This window comes from Vipera berus (assembly GCF_964194415.1).
Source record: "Vipera berus genome assembly, chromosome: 13".
Classification (NCBI taxonomy): Eukaryota; Metazoa; Chordata; class Lepidosauria; order Squamata; family Viperidae; genus Vipera; species Vipera berus.
This window is the reverse complement of record NC_138216.1, coordinates 16,762,912-16,779,292: the sequence shown is the minus strand read 5'-3', so window position 1 is coordinate 16,779,292 and position 16,381 is coordinate 16,762,912. Positions and strand designations below refer to the sequence as shown.

The window sequence follows — 16,381 nt, the reverse complement described above, 5'->3', positions numbered from 1 at the left end:
CCATTTTAAATTGTATTTTATCAAATTCCATTTTAAATTGTATTTTATCAAATTCCATTTTAAACTGCCTTTATCAAATTTTAGTAACAATTTGTTGCTGGAACTTTGCACTTTGATATGGCCCAAGGGCTAATCAATAAAGACTTATTATTAACCAGTCACGTGCACGAAACAAAACATAGGTTTGCTTTCAAACTCCCAAATAAAAACCACATTCTGGAACTTCTACCAAATAATTTCAGATGGTCTGGCAGAAAATTTTTTCAGAATATTTGGATTTGGAACAAAATCTTGGGAGGAATCTGAGAGTGATTTTATGGGGTGAGTAGGACCAGGAGGAAGCACTTAAAGCCTTCTTCTTCTCTGCAGTTTTTCTTTCTAGTTTTAGATGTAGTTGTTTTGCTGTTGACTATGCAGTATAGTATTTCTCAGCCTTAGTAACTTGCAATAGCCAGATTTATCTACCACTTCACAGTGCTCTGCAGCCCTCTTTAAGCAGTTTACAGAATCAGCATTTTGCCCCCAACAATCTGGCTCCTCATTTTACTAAGCTCGGAAGGATGGAAGGTTGAGTCAACCTTGAGCCGGTCAGGATCGAACTCCTGGCTGTGGGCAGTGAGTTAGTCCGCAGTACCGCATTCTGACCACTGCATCATCATGGCTCTTAACCATGCTGGCTGGGGAATTCTGGGAGTTGAGGTCCACCTGTCTTGAAATTGACAAGGCTGAGAAACACCAGGCTAGTGTAGACATTCTTGCAGAAACAAAACCTGGCTAGCAGTTTCCATCAATTCCCAGACTCTGCAGTGCATGATTTTTTGCTTTCTTTTGTTGCCAACCAGCTGAATACAAGAAGCAGCACCCCCAGCTTGTTTTTTGAACATGTGGGTTCTCCAGTAATAATCTGAGAAGGACGGAAAAGTTCAACCAGCAGTAGAAGAGGGGGGCTGAGCTGTCAAGCTACCATAAACTTTTAGTTGGATACAGAGGGTGCCCAATGTAAGGGCACTTTATTTCTGGGGTCAACCAAGGGTGTGTCATTTCTTTTATTAAATGTTGTGATGCTACTCTTTGGTTGTCATGAGCCTGAGAAAATGTAAACTGTATAGGTGCTTTGAGCCAAGACTATCCTTGGTAAGAGGATAATGTTTCCTCTTGTTTACCAAAGGGCTCAAGAAAGCTAGTCTTTTGCATGTATTTCACTAGCCAGGCAAGGTGATCAGGTTTTGCTAATCCTGAATTATGAAAAAAGAGGCATTTCCTGTTTTGCTACAACCTATGAGGAAATGAAAAAAATCACATTCCAAGCAAATGATGACAGCTTAAGCAAAGGGGAAACTTTTGGAACAGCACCAGGGAAACAGCTGGGAGGAATTTGCATAGAATCACAGATTTCGAAGGGACCTCAAAGGTCACGGAGCCCACCCCCTTCTTGGTGCATTTTGGACAGACAGCTATGTCTGAAGACATAGGAAGGGGACCACGGGAGGCAGCCTATCACTGCACCTGCTGAAAGCTGTCTCTGTCAGGAAACCCTTTCCACTATTTCAATGAAATAGTCCTTTCCCTGCAATTTCAAATCTGGGGTGGCATGCGGCCCAGCAAAGGGCTTGCTTTTTAATGGAACTGGGGTTAAACTGGTGAAGGGCATTTGCACCCTGTTGATTTAGTCATGCTCCTTCTTTATTGCTTTGGCGTAGACAGCAAAGCCTAAAGACACCCCTGCCTGGGTCCCCTAAGTGTGGCCGAGGTCTACTAAACCGAGGACAAGCAAGCTACACAATGGCTTTGCACCATGAACAGGCAGCCCTTGACTTGCAACCATTCATTTAGTGACTGTTCAAAGTTACAACAGCACTGAATAAAATGACTTATGACCGGTCCTCACAGTGATAAAGGTTACACCCTCCCCGTGGTCACATGATCGAGGCAACTGGCATATATTTTGGGTGGTTGCAGCATCCTGAGGTCACACGCCTGCCATCTGCGAGCTTCGCATCCAGTTTCCAACAAGCAAAACCTAACGGGGGAAGCTGGGTTCACTCAGTGACCATGTGATTCACTTAACAACTGCAGCGGTTCAGTTAACAACTGTCAGCCACAACAGCCATGGCAAAAAGGTCCTAAAATTGGATCTGACTCACTTAACAACTTAGCAACAGAAATTCCAGTCCAGGCTGTGGTCATCAGTCAAGCACTACCTGTAAGCCAGTTGCCAGTCTGTGGAGTAGCCTGTCTGTGAAGCAGAGGCCCCGTGAAAGTTGGACTTCAACCTGCTATGGCAACCTGCGATGTGCCTCTCTTAGCCTGTTGTGTGAACCAGGCATGATGTGATTTGTTTATTTGGGTAGACGTGCTACTTAAATAGGTTTTGTAAAGCGAGTTTAGCTTGTTTAATGTTGAGCCACATAGAGCATAGAATCACAGAGCTGGAAGGGATCTCAGAGGTCTTCTAGTCCAACCCCCTGCTCAAGGCAGGAGACCCTATACAATCCCAATCCGTCTATTTTTGAAAACCTCCAGAGATGGAGCACCTGCTATACTCTGTACGTGAACCACCATAAAGCAAAAGGTCTGTTGAATCAGCCCCAAATGCAGCAGAAATTACCCCAGTCGGTGCCAGCATGCTCATATCTGCCCAGTGACCCTCCTCCAGGCCCAGATTTGCAGCCCCAAGAGCCAGTGGCACCCTCTCTGTGCATCACCAACGCTGGCCAGAAGCAGCCAACGGCAGGTGCACAAATTGTGGCCCACCTTGCTGTGCAAAGCTCAGCCCTCAGCAGAGAAGAGACTTTCCCTCGGGCAGCATTTCTGCTTGGCCAAGAGGAAAAGGGGAAGAAATGGGGAAGAAAGCAGAGCCGGATCGGAGGCGGCGGCACTCCCGGCTGGTGATACCATAAGCGTATTAACCGCGTTCCCACCACCCTACCCCAGAATGGCTAAGCCCGGCTTGGGAGCTGGTGGTTCACGAGTCATCAGCTCTCGGGTTAACCGGTCCGGCAGGTGGGTGACGGGGATCCTGGGAGGGGGAAAGCCGCGGCTCCTGAGCCAAGCGCAATCGCGCCCTTGCGCACCTTCAGACGTTGGAACCGCTCAGCAAGACCAAACCCCTCCGGCCAGCGAAGGAAGCCTCGGGTGGATCCGCAGGGGCGGCCCTTTCGGCGCACGCGGCCCCAACGGCCCCACCCCAAGAAGCCGGCCCCGACCCGGCCAGGCGGGGGGGAGCAGGCTCAGACGGCCCCCGGCGCTCCCCAGGTTGCGCAGGGAGGGCGCTCCGGACGCCCAAGGGAGCCGGGAGGGGGCCGCCCCTCGGGACTCTCAAGCGACCGCGGGCACCTCCCGAAAGGATCCGCCCTTCTGGCGCCCACCTGCCCGCCTGCTCACCTGCGGCCGGCCGTGGAGCTGCAACGCCGCGCGAAGAGCAGCCCGGCCGGCCAGCGCTGGGCAGGACCGCCAGCAGGGAGCCCGGGGGCGCCTAGCGCAACGCAGAGCGGCAGGTCCAGAAAGAGGCCCCGCGGCGGCGGCGAGGCGCCGGTTCTCCTCCAGGGATTCCGACTCCGCCGCCCCCGCGCTCAGCTCAAGGCCGTTAGAAGGCTGGCACCTGCCGCCCCTCCCCGGGCGTCTCCGCGCAGCTGCTCGCCCCCGCCGCTTCTGCCCCTCCTCTTCTGCTCTGGCGGGGGGGCGCCACCGGTCGGCCAGCCAGCCAGCCCCCCCCCACCTGGTGAGGGCCCGCCCCGCCAACCGGCGCCCCTTGAATCCTGCGCCCTGCCGCAGCCCTACCTGAGCCGCTGCAGGTGCAGCCCGCAGATGCGGCGGAGGCGGCTCCGCTCCGGGCTCGGTCGGCGCTGCGGCGGTCGCCGGCTCGAGGGCGGAGCAGCCAGGCAGCAGCAGCCCCCGCCCCGCCCTGGAAGGCGGCAGGAGGAGCGCGAGCCCGGCGGAGTCCGCGCCCCCGGCTGGGCTAGCCCGGCGGCGGCGCGGACTTGTTCGGCGGAGCCTCCCCGCCCAGCGGCAGCCTACCTGCGTGCGCAGCCCCCGAGCTCGGCCTCCTCCAAGCTGGGATCAAGCCCCGCGGCGAGGGGGATGGGCTTCGTCCTGCCTTCCTCCAGGTTGGGCCGAAGTCCCCCGGGTGCCGGGCTCGCCCCCACCAGTTCAGCCCCATCAAGTCCAGCCGGTGCGGTGGGAGCGCAGGGGCGGCCGGTCCCCGAGGCTGACCCAGTCCAGGGGATTCCAGGAGGGCTGGGGGCCGGCTCCATGGCCTGTCGACCCCCGCCCGGGTTGCGAGGCTTCTGCAGGTGAAGCTCCGCCAGCCCAGCAGAATCCATGCGGGGCGCCTGCCGATGGCCTCGACTTGGTCGGTGGTGTGCGGGAGGTGGCCGCGGGACCCTCTTCCGATTTGGCCGGCCTCCTCCGGCCAGTCCGGTTCCTCCGCGGGTGCGGGGATAATTTATTAGATGCATATAGTATTATAAAAATATAGACGCCTCAAAGCGCTTTAAGCAACGCAAGAAATCGAATTTAAAGGAACTGCCTTGAATAGCATTACATATTTTTGCTGCTTTGAGTTTATTTATAAAGTAACAAAGGTGGGATAAAAATGCAGTTAATAAATAAATGATATATTTTTATTAAGGCATTTTGTGGCAATTTGGCCTCAAATCATAATTTGGAGTGAGTTTAATTGATTTTTTCCATAGCTGTTCTCATTGTTTCTTTGTAATTACTTTGTTGAAGTTTTGCATCTATTTTATCATACAATTTTTATTTACAATTTTAAATATGTTCTGTCTCCTTGATATATTCCAATAACTTATAAACATACCCAAATACATTTTCTTGATTCCATATAAGTGTTTTGAATTGTGTCATTTTTTTCATAGGATCTTTTCTTGAAGTCACTTTGATTCTTCCAGCAAGTAGATATTTTAAGCACGATTAATTCCTACTTTCACTACAACAATTCTTGCTCTATTTTTACTCTATTGTAAACTTGTGATTGTTATCTTGGAATTAAAAAGGCATTTGATGATGATGCCCTTGGTAAAATCACTGGATCTACCTTCATTCTCAAGAGATTCCAAATTTTAACAAACTCTTCCTCACAATATGTCCCTTCAAATTATTTTGTTCTTGTTTCTTTGTGCCAAAAACACCTGTGAAGTTTGGCTAAGTCAGCTCCTTCTGTACCTGATATAAGATCCAATTTGGAAATGAGGAATTCCCTGATAGTAAGAATGATTAATCAATGGAACAACTTGCCTCCCAGAGTTGTTGGTACACCGCCACTGGAGGTTTTCAATAGACTGGACAACCATTTCTCCAGGACGGAATAAGGATTCCTGCCTTAAGCAGGAACAAGATGACTTCAAAAGTCTTTCCAGTCCTATGACTCTGTGATTCAAATATTAACGCTTTCACCTTTCTGTCCCTAACTGATAAGGCTGGTAATTAAGTATGCAAACTTCCTAGCTAATTTCTCTGCAACAGCAATGTGAAGTCAGCAGAAAAACAACTGCTGGCCTCATGCTGAGTCCCTTGATAAGACATATCCTTTAGGGCAAAGCTATGAGGCCCAAGAATGAGACGCCCAAAGGGAAAACATTCTAAGAACACCTGAGGTTTTTCAACTACACAGAGTTTCTCTGGCTAAACCTAGCTATACCAGCCCCACATGAGGACTCTTAGGATGCATAGGCACCTGATCTGTTTCTTTGCAGCATCTTCAGGAAACAGCTGGAGATTGGCTGGATGAGGGGTAATCTAAGAAACTAAATCCAGAGAAGACAGAGATACCCTGTGGGTGATTTGGACAGGAACTGCATTCACACAATATTTAAAAGCATATGATTTTGTTCGTTGGAGGGTACGTGACTTCACTTTCTCTGGGGCCAGAATAGAGGCTGTACATGCAAAGAGGGTCATTTTGACGCTCTCCCTCCTTGCTGTTGAGAGCTGGTTTATAGGTCCCTGGCTCTGTGTGAAGCTGGACGAAAGCACTGAGCGGCTCCAGTCTAGGAAATAGGGAGGAGGACAAACACCTTGGAGGTCTGCAACAAGAGAATCTCCAGAGAATCCAGGAAGTTGGAATAATGGACAGTAGCTGCAAATTGGAGTTTGACCAGGACAAACCTGCAGCCCTCTATTCATATAGGAAAAATACTGCCCAGCATTGCATGGCAATGAGATGGGCAGGATATAAATTTAATAAATAAATAAAAAATCAAAGGCACTGGAAGGTGACTGCACTGGATAGACTGCTTGTAGAGTGGATCTGGATGTCGTGCTAAATCCCAGGGTGCACAGAAACCAAAAGAGTGATTCAGCTGCAAAATAAACATGTGATCCTTGAGTATAGTGTTCTTCCTTGCTATTCGGCACTAGGCAGACTTAGCAGATAAAGTAACGTCTCAGGAGGTGCTCAAACGGAGTCTGGATGGCCAATTGTGGCAGTACATTACAAGAAGGGACTGTTCTAGATGATCTCCAAGGTCTTTTTCACCCTTGTGATACCTTGAATGTTACTGACAAAATGCTGCATGAGTTGACTACAAGATGTGAACGTTCTCTGATTACTTTCAGGAGACTGAGAATCTTTACTGATCAAGATGTTTCATCCCCACCAAACAAATTTAACACAAGGGTGACTGAGTTACACTTAAGGGGATAAGAGGTCATCTTGGTGACAACATCCCAAGGATCCAGACTGTATGACTGGGACGATCAAGAGGCAAAATACACATTGAATTCAAACACAAGGCAAATGGGATAGCAGCCCTTAAACCACTACCCACCTGAGTCCTGCCATTCAGGAAGGGAAGTGACAAACTAGAGACGTCCAGAGGAGTCCTAGGAGGGCAATGAGCTGTCTGGAAGGAAATATCCTGAGAACAATTAGAGACTTTAGATGTGTTTGGTCTGGAGGAGGAACAACTGGGGGAAGAGCTTTTTCCCAGCATCTGTGGAAGCCGGGTCAGAGCCCTTCAGAGGTTTCCCAAAGATGTGAAAGAAACTGTCAAGGTATGACAACTGTCAATGAACTTTTCTGACGAACTAAAAAAACGTGCAGTGACAGAAACGCCCAAATGAAAAGGAAGCCAAATTGGGTTGGACATTAGGAAACGTGCCCTAGTGCAAGGCTTTTCAAACTTGGCCACTTTAAGGCTTGTCGACTGCAACTCCCAGAATTCCCCAAAGGCTGCCTGGGGAATTCCGGGAATTGAAGTCCACAAGTCTTAAAGTGGCCATGTTTGAAGATCTGGTGGTAAAAGCTGTTCATAGAAGGGACAGATTTGCCGGAGGAAGCGGTAGACCTAATTTCGCAAAAGGGACTTCAACAGAGGACGGACGGCCATTCAGAGTTAATTAGCGCACTGAGAGATGCAGCAGAGGGTTGTATGGATCAGTGTTTCTCAACTTTGCCCATGTGAAGATGCGTGGACTTCAACTCCCAGGATTCCTCACCCGGCAGGCTGGACGTTGAAGCCCGCCCGTCTCCGAGAAACCCTGGACCACCAGACCGTCTGCGAGGCCCCGCCCACTCGAGGGAGAAGGCCAATCGCGCGCGAAAGCCTCGACTCTTGTTACCTGGTGCCGCCTCGCCAGAGGGCGCTCTTCTGCGGGGAATGTAAGGCGGTAGATCTACGAACAGTGCAGAGAAGGCCGCGCGCCTCCCTCTCGGGTGCCCGAGAGCTTTCAGTGAAAACTGACGAGTTCGCGTGAAGCCGGGACGGGGGCGTCACGGAAAACTGGCTGGGTTCTCATGAGGGTGCTGAACCGGAGTCAGAAAAGCGTCCCCTACTGTGGCTCCATCGGCGGGCTGCCTCGCATAGCCTGCGCTGGAGAACCTAGGGATCCAAACACGCCCTTCAGAGGCAGCTTCCAGAAGGCCGCTGGTCGAAACGGGAAACAGGCCCGCAACCCCGTCCTCCGTGGTGCCTCTCAGCCCACGGCAAGCCCGGACGGAAGCCAAAAAGGAAGGAAGGAACCCGGAATTCGCCGTCTTCGGATGAGGCTAAGTCGGAGTCTATGGCTTAGAGACGCGCCCGTCTCGGCTCAGCTCTGGCACGGGAAGGGGCGGTCCCCCGCGCGCGCATGCGTAGGGACGCCGCAATCGCAGGGTTCGATGCTCGCGGCCGGGCGACCCGGGCTCGCGCATGCGCAAGATCGGTACCCAGGCGCTCTAGGGAAGCTGACCCGCGGGGGCGGGGCCGGAGGGTCGCGGGGTCCTGGCGCTGCTCTCCCGCCCACAACCTCCCTGCCAGGTGGGCCGCGCTGCAGGAGCCCGGCCGGGGGCGCCTCCTGGGGGGCTCCCCGCGCCCCGCCCGCAGGCCGGCAGCATGAACCCCGCGCAGGGCACGGTGGGCAGCGACCCGGTCATCCTGGCCACGGCCGGCTACGACCACACGGTGCGCTTCTGGCAGGCGCACAGCGGCATCTGCACGCGGACGGTGCAGCACCAGGACTCGGTATCCTTTGGGCGCCGGGGGGGCGGGGGGGGGCTGGGCCGGGTCCCCGCAGGCTCCTTAACCGCCGCCCGCCCGCCCGCAGCAGGTCAACGCCCTGGAGATCACGCCGGACCGCACCATGGTGGCCGCGGCAGGTAGGCAAGCGGAGGGCCGGGGGGAGCCGCCGCCGGTCAGGCCGGGCTTTAGGCCGCTCTCGCGCTCCCGGCCTTTCCGGCTTTGCAGGCCGGATGGGGGGAGAATTGCTCCGTGCTGGGAAGGGGCCGCGGCCCTCGGGGTGGGGGAGCCCTGCCCGGGCATGGCTGCAGAGAAAGAGGGCTCCGGGTCCTGCCCAAGGCCCTGCGGAGCGGTCGCCCTGGTGGAATTCCGGGTCAAGCCAGCTGGAATCCTGCATCACGGAGGAAAAGCCTTCCCGAGGTGGCATCGTCTGAACTGGGTTTCTAAAGCCTTTGGCGCGGCTTCGGCTTGGCCGTCCAGGGAAGGACGGGAATCCCTCCGCTCTGCCGCAGCTGCGGCCCCCAGATGCCTTTGCAGAGGCTCTGTGAAATTAATTCTGTGCCTGGCTTTGCTTGTTTCCTGGCTCCTCTTGTCTTTGCTTAAAATATTGTCATGGGTAAATGCAGAATTGTCCTTTCCCCACTCGGCTCACAGAGTATTATTGCCAGCAGTCACATTCTGAAGTTCAGATCGGTGCCCCATTAACCTTAAAGGCGACGTGGGCTTTCTGGAAGCCCCTCACCCAGAGAGATTGGATTCTGTCTGCAGTGGAGCAGAGGAGGCACAGAACCAGTGAAAGAAGATCTTACCGTGGGGTTCTGACCAACTTCCATAGATTTCCTTCCCCCCCCCAAAAAAAAAGCTAGATCAATTGACCAATCAGGGTTGCGGCTAATTTCACTTGGGAGAAAAATCCTTCTTAACCCAGACGTAACAACTCTCCCTTTTTAGAAAAAGCTTTGATTTTTTTTCTTGTCATCCTGTTAAGGATGCAGATTTGCATAATACTGAATTTGAGCTCTATTTTTAATTCAGGTGGTCCTTGAAATATGACCGATCATTTAATGGCCATTTGAAATGAGAGAGCCCCTCCCAAAGGCTACATTCCACCCTGTTTCAAACGTATAGCAGCTACAGTGCCCGTGTAGTCATTCACCCTTACCACCACCACCACCACAGGAATGCTGCAGCACCCCCCTGCCTCTTTCTCCCCTTCCCATCCCACAGGGGATCCCGCAGCATTTGGGCCTGCTCCCATACCTCCTGGAGGCAGCCACCATTTTCAACACTCTAACAATTACTTGCTGAGTTTTCTGCCCCAATCAGCTGGTGATTGAGAGACTACAAACCTCTCCTGGTTCTTGCTAGGACAGGGGTAGGCAACCTCGGCTCTTTTATGACTCATGGACTTCAACTCTCAGGATTTCTGGGAATTGAAGTCCATGAGTCATAAAAGAGCCGAGGTTGCCTACCCCTGTGCTAGGAGATGAATGTGTACCAAATGGCAGCATCCGAAGCTGGGTCCTAAAGGGAGTCCTACAGGCAGCAAAAAGCTTGCCAAAGTTTTCCAAGCTTCTTGCCACTTTTTTCTTTAGAGCTGAACTTTTTCTTCAGCTCCTCAAGGCAAACACAAAGGATTTTTTTTGCTTCCTTTCCTCTACAGCCTGGTAGTCGTCTATCAAGGTAAATAACCAATTTTGTCACCCTCTTTCCAGGCATGCAGTAAGTTTAGCAAATTAAGTGGTAAAAAGGGATCGAGATTGGAAGTTAGAGCCAAGGAGTTTAGCTTCAGGACAAATTTGGGGAAGGGAGGAGGGAAGATCAAGCTTTCAGTGTCTGTGGAGACTCTCAGTCATCTAGGTTGTCCCAAAGGTGCTTTTTCAAGAGGCAACTGGGCTTTCTTTGTTTCTCCTTGAAGATGTTTCGCTTCTCATCCAAGAAGTTTCATGGAAGGATTTATATTCCTTGCAGATAGCTGGTCATTTGCATTCTTTTCGAGAGTCATTGAGGCCACTTGGAGGTTTATCTGTGTCCTCAAGATTTTTTGGTTTTCTTTACTGAAGTAATGTGGGTTTCTGGAAGAGGGAGGGAAAAGGGAAAGATTTGGGGAAACTTGTTTTGAAGCTGCCAGCTAAGGTGGCTGTACTCTCCTAAAGCCTAGCAAGGAGCTAGGCTTTGGCCCATCAGCTCAGCTTCATCGGCCAAGCAAGGAGGCTGGCTTGGAAGTTTCTTGGAACTCAGTGTTAGGCCCTAATCTTGCTGGGTTCTCCCCCTCCCCTCCCCTCAGCTGTTTTTTGGCTTTGCAAAGCTTTTTACTGCCTCCTTTATGGCCCTGGATTGTTGGCTGGACTTCCCAGGATCTGCCTCCATCCATGAGGCACCTAATGTTCATTTAACGAAGAATTCTTGTGGGTGCATGTTCATCAGGGAGAGCGGGAGCGGCTGGGGCTGTTAAGCAAGTCTGCCTCACTTAAAGGTTGCCACCACTTGCAACCGTGTGATGGTAGCAGGCTGAGGACTACCTGTAATGGTTTGATATTGTCATTATGATTATCCTTGTAATGTCAATCTTCTTTTTTTTTTAAAGAAACAAAGGTACAGCTCCCAGGCAGTTAGGTGAATGGTGGTGAAAGGTTGATTACCCAAGTTAGGATTAAGACTAGCGACAGACAAGCGACCTTCAGTCTCAGATCATGGGTTGGTGAGAGCAGCTCTTTCCATCCTTTTGAGAATTCAGAAGGAGCCTAACGCTGACCTAGTGCAGGGGTAGGCAACCTCGGCTCTTTTATGACTCATGGACTTCAACTCCCAGAATTCCTGAGCCAGCTGGCTCAGGAATTCTGGGAGTTGAAGTCCATGAGTCATAAAAGAGCCGAGGTTGCCTACCCCTGACCTAGTGCTATTTTTCTCTGTGTGAAACTGTTTCGTTGCTTTGACTCCTTATGAACTAGTTGGTGTTTGTGGTCTAGGTTACCAGCACATCCGCATGTATGACTTGAACTCCAATAACCCCAACCCAGTGATCAACTACGACGGGGTGAGCAAGAACATCACCTCGGTTGGCTTCCATGAAGACGGCCGGTGGATGTACACGGGGGGCGAAGACTGCATGGCTCGCATCTGGGACCTCCGGTGGGACTTTGGTTGTTGATCTCGTACCTTTCCAAGACCGACCCTAAGCAGGCAGGCGTGGAAAGCGGGCAGCTGAGGAGGAGTCAGGTGCACGGTTTGCCCGCACAGTGGGCACCTTTGCACACTCCAGACAATGGGGAAAGGAGTAAAAGTGATCAAAGGAGGATTTAGAAAAGCAAACGCCCCGAATTTCATGAGATCTTACATGGGTGCGTGGAGAGAGATCTTGTAAGATTTTGCTACCTTGTTAAAGTGGGATCATTCTTACAGTTGAAACTGAGGGCAGTTGAAACCCTCCAAAAGGCACCATAAACCCCATGAGGCACTGCCAGCATAGATACAGGTTCAGCCTGAGTGGGATGCTCCCTCCAGGTGGGCCTGTACATCCCTTCGTAGGTAAGAGAGTCCAAAGGAAGGCTGGGCAGCTTTGAAACCGGTGGGGTGAGAAGCTGCTCTGAGTCAGGAGTTTCTTAGCATGATCATAAACAATTAACACCAAAATGACCGAGATATTCCTCTGTGGGGCTGAGTTAGAGCTGTAGTTTTTTTTCTCGCCTGTGAGCAGAATCTGCATTGGAGGCACCTCAGTAGCAGTTCTGGTGAACTTCCTTCTTTTTCCAAAAGTGCCTTCTTGAGGTTCCTGAGGTTTTGCCTTAAGTGAAAAGAGGAGAAATGAAGGGGTGAAGGGAGAAGGAAGTTAGTGAGCAAACCCTGCTCGTTGTGGGACTCAAAAAATACGTCCTGGAAATTCTGAGGGCCTGAACGCTTCACGGTTTTCCTGGAGGGGACAGATATCCTACTGAAGCACAAGCGCTAAGGCAGGGGTGAATTCTGGAAGTTGAAGTCCACAAGTCTTAAAATTGCCAAGGTTAGACAGGCCTCACTCTCTAGAGTCTGGTGTCCCCTTAAAGATATATATGTACTTATTCTGACAAATGCATTTGCCATCCGGCATCTGCATCTGACAAGTCCCCCTTGAGCCAACCTGCTGGGGAAGGAGAGCATAGGAGGCCCAGTAATGAATTTTTAAGAAAGGCAGCCGTTTAAAGAAGGCAAGGACGGCTGTGCCAGCGTAGACTTTGACAGCATGATGGCCGTCAGTGTTGAGCAGAGGCTCTGTGGATGCTCCCCGGAGTGCAAGCAGACTCAGCAGTCCCTTGACTCTCTCCCGTCACGTCGTTTGTGTCTTGTCTCAGGTCTCGCAATCTTCAGTGCCAGCGCATTTTCCAGGTGAACGCGCCTATCAACTGCGTTTGCTTGCATCCCAATCAGGTATCTGAGGCAGGATCCCTTGCTCTCTGCTGCACGGGGGGAGAGGCCGCAGGAGCCACAGGGCCAAAAGCTCCCTTGCTTTGTATCCTCCCAGGCTGAGCTCATTGTGGGAGATCAGAGCGGCGCTATCCACATCTGGGATCTGAAAACGGACCACAACGAGCAGCTTATCCCAGAGCCAGAGGTCTCGGTCAATGCGGTACATATAGATCCGGATGCCAGCTATATGGCTGCGGTCAACAGCTCGGTAAGGATAGCCAGTCCTGGACTCGCCAAGTTCCTCGGTTAGCCTTCCACGCGGCACAGAGCCAGCGGACCGGGTGCTTTGAGCCATCTCTCCTCTCGCAGGGCAACTGTTACGTGTGGAATCTCACGGGAGGCATCGGAGATGAGGTAACCCAGCTCATCCCCAAGACCAAGATCCCTGCACACAACCGCTATGCACTCCAGTGCAAATTCAGCCCGGATTCCACGTGAGTAATTGGTGGCATCGCCCTGTTTTCTTGGCCCTGGAAAAGGAGGGATCTTCCCTCTTGGGGACGGGGAGGAGAAACATTGGCCTGGCAGACCAAGCTTGGACAAGAGGAGTCATGTTGGCATGCAACATCTGGACTGAGCTTTGGTCGTGACTGGGTGGCATCTCCTGCACCCTCTGTCCAGCCCCTGCTGCGCTTCAGACTTCACCTCTGTAAAAGCTGATCTGGAACCCAGGTCTAGTCGTAACTGGGTGGGGAGCAGGGGTCGCTCTTTCCTGTCCTGCCCAGCCCAGCCTCAAGCTGGCAGAGAGAGGGAGGCAGGGGCCTGGGGAGAGAGGCAGGTCCTTCCAAAGGAGATGGTTGAGGAAGACTCCCAAGACATATTAGGAGGTGCAGATCTACCCTGCATTTGGGGGCCTGATTACTCAGGCCTGATCTAGTAGCTCCTTTCATCTTCTTTGCCAATTCTTTATCTGTCCAGTTTTGAGATGCCCGGACCCACCTTGGACCAGCCTCCTTCCAAGGAGGTGGGAAGATGCTTCCCAGTTCCTCAGATAAGGCCAGAAAAGGGGCCAAACCTGCTCCGTTTTGGAATCGTGGGCCAGGTCTGTCAGGCCTTCAGCGGTGTTTGCTTTTTCTCCCTTCTCCAGGCTTTTGGCCACTTGCTCTGCTGACCAGACGTGCAAAATATGGAGGACCTCCAACTTCTCACTGATGACGGAGCTGAGCATCAAGAGCAACAACCCCGGGGAGACCTCCCGCGGCTGGATGTGGGACTGTGCCTTTTCGGGGGATTCCCAGTATATTGTCACAGGTGAGAAGGGCGGAGCCCACAGGCCCACCTGCCATCCTGGAGCAGGGAAGAGTCCATGCGGCTCTTCCTTTCCCCTTTTGCCAAAAATAGAGTAGCATTTTGAACGCACCTGTTCTCCCTTGTGACCACAATTCAGCTCAACGTTTCTGTTGTTAAGTGATACAGTTGTTAAGGGAGCTTTGCCCCACTTTACGACCTTTCTTGCCACAGTTGTTAAATGAAGCACTGCAGTTGTCATGTTAGCAACGCAGTCGTTAAGTGAGTCTGGCTCCCCCATTGACTTTGCTTGTCAGAAGGTCGCAAAAGGGGATCACGTGACACACACACCCCCGGGGACACGGCAACCGTCACAGTATGAGCTAGTTGCCAAGTGCCTGAGTTTCAGTCATGTGATCATGTGGATGCTGCAATGGTCATAAGTGTGAAAAATGGTCATAAGTCACCTTTTTCAGTGCTGTTGTAATTTCAAATGGTCATTAAACAAATGGTTGTAAGACTACCTGTGTTATCCCATGTTTTGGAAAAGGAGAGAAGGAGCAATTCATGGGCCAGCCCCGTATTTTGCTCCTGTTGTACAGGCAAGACATGAACTGGGCTGTGGGGCCTAAGATCCTAGAGTTGGAGAGGCCCTTGAGGCTATAAAGTCCACCCCCTGCTCTGTGCAGGAATCCGCACAAAACCAGTGCAGGCAGATTGTTCAGTCTGCTTGAACCCACTCAGTGGTGGCCCCCCAGCCTGGCTCCAGGTTTCCACCCTGTCGTACTGTTCTTCCTGTTAGGAAGTGTGTTCCGACCCTTGAAATCTGCCGCCTTAGAACCCGCATCTGTTCTTCTGCACCCAACACTCTGGGATTGTGAGAAGGATACTTTGCCTTTTGTGGGACTCCCCTTTGAGAACGGAAGGGGGGGCTGCCATCTTGCGCCCCCGACGTTCACAGACGTCAGAAGGCTGGACAAACTGAGTTCCCTCAAGCTCTTAAAAACACGACCTAGCCGTTTTCTGTGCGGGTCTTGCAACGTGCCGCAGGAGTACTCGGCAAGGGTTGGAGCCTTCTAGAGCAGAGGTCTCCAAACTTCGGACCCCCTAGAATTCTCCAGCCAGCAAAGCTTTTAAGAGTTGTGTACTTCAACTCCCAGAATTGCCCAACCAGATTTGCTGGCTGGGGAATTCTGGGAGTTGACGTCCACAAGACCTAAACCCCTGTTCTAGAGAAACGGCCAGCCTTTGGCTGTCTGTCCCTCTCTTCCCAGAATTGGTGCTGCTCCCCTGAACTCTCTCTTCCCCCTGCAGCCTCGTCAGACAACTTGGCCCGCCTCTGGTGTGTGGAGACGGGGGAGATCAAGAGAGAATACAGCGGGCACCAGAAGGCGGTCGTCTGTCTGGCTTTCAACGACAGCGTGTTGGGCTGAGGAGCAAGCCGGGACGGCACCTCTTCGCCAGCCGGTCTGCCTTCTGGGCGGAGGAGAGGATTCCTCTTTGGCCCCGTCAGCCACTGCTTGTTTCTGCAAACGGAGCGGAGTCCAGTCTAACTCGGCCGAGGCTGCACGAAGAGTCTCTGCCCTTTGGCTTAACTGGCAGGTGCTGTGAGGCTGCAGCTGGCCTCTCTCGGGCTCCCCTTTTGAAGCGCCGCCTTAAAACTAGCCCGGTTTTGGACTAAAGCAGGGAAGCCGCCCTGTCCCTGGGCAGTGGTGGGTATCTTTGTCTTGGCTGCCTCTAGGAAGGGCCTTCTGGGTCTGGGGTGAGCTGAGTCTCCTCTCCGAGACTGCCTTTTTTGCCCCTCTCCTCTCACCCCAGGCTAGAGGAGGCTCCATTTGGGAGCTGGCACTGGCTCCAGAGTAATTGTGGGCAGTGCCTGCAGGAGAGGCAGGCTCCACTCTGCCCCCCCCTTCCCCAGGCAGCCCGGCTGGGTCATCTGGCTTAAAAGAAGAGGTTGGCCCAAACCTTCAGGGAAGCCTCATCATCCGAGGGCAGACTTTTCTCTCTGACCCGGCATGCTCACATCCCAAATCAGAGCATCCCATGCGTGTTTTTTTTAAGTGTTGTTTTTCACATAATGCTTGTACGGATCTTACCTTCACCATAAAGCTACTTCTACCAGAAGTAATTATTTACATGTTACAGTTGAAAGCGACAAACTTCGTAAATGTATGTATAAATGTATATAAATGACCATGTAAGTGGTGTTCTTTTTCTTCTGGCTGGTCCGGAGTTCTGACTTTGAAGGTGGGCTC

General features: G+C 52.1%; 2 protein-coding genes across 7 annotated transcripts in view; one reads left to right on the top strand and one right to left on the bottom strand.

Annotated features, from left to right (window-relative positions):
- LOC308674064 (hexosaminidase D-like) overlaps positions 1–3,969 on the bottom strand; it is a 58,297-nt gene extending 54,328 nt beyond the window's left edge. For both annotated transcript variants that reach the window (XR_014027791.1, XM_081338241.1), the window contains exon 1: positions 3,781–3,969. The gene's annotated coding sequence lies outside the window, so the exon portion shown is untranslated. The remainder of the gene's footprint in view (positions 1–3,780) is intronic.
- A 4,163-nt stretch (positions 3,970–8,132) lies between these two features.
- On the top strand, positions 8,133–16,342 carry MLST8 (MTOR associated protein, LST8 homolog). Of its 5 annotated transcripts, none has more exons than XM_081338247.1 (8): positions 8,133–8,462; positions 8,548–8,596; positions 11,426–11,588; positions 12,785–12,860; positions 12,955–13,107; positions 13,209–13,333; positions 13,987–14,150; positions 15,441–16,342. In XM_081338247.1, the coding sequence occupies exons 1-8, from the start codon at positions 8,334–8,336 to the stop codon at positions 15,557–15,559; spliced, it is 978 nt and encodes a 325-aa protein (XP_081194373.1). In that variant the 5' UTR covers positions 8,133–8,333; the 3' UTR covers positions 15,560–16,342. The 5 variants fall into 5 exon arrangements, with proteins under 5 accessions (XP_081194373.1, XP_081194372.1, XP_081194371.1 ...); XM_081338246.1 differs by having other exon boundaries at positions 8,545–8,596; XM_081338245.1 differs by lacking the exons at positions 8,133–8,462; positions 8,548–8,596 and adding an exon at positions 8,675–8,876.
- The last annotated feature ends 39 nt before the right edge of the window (positions 16,343–16,381 follow it).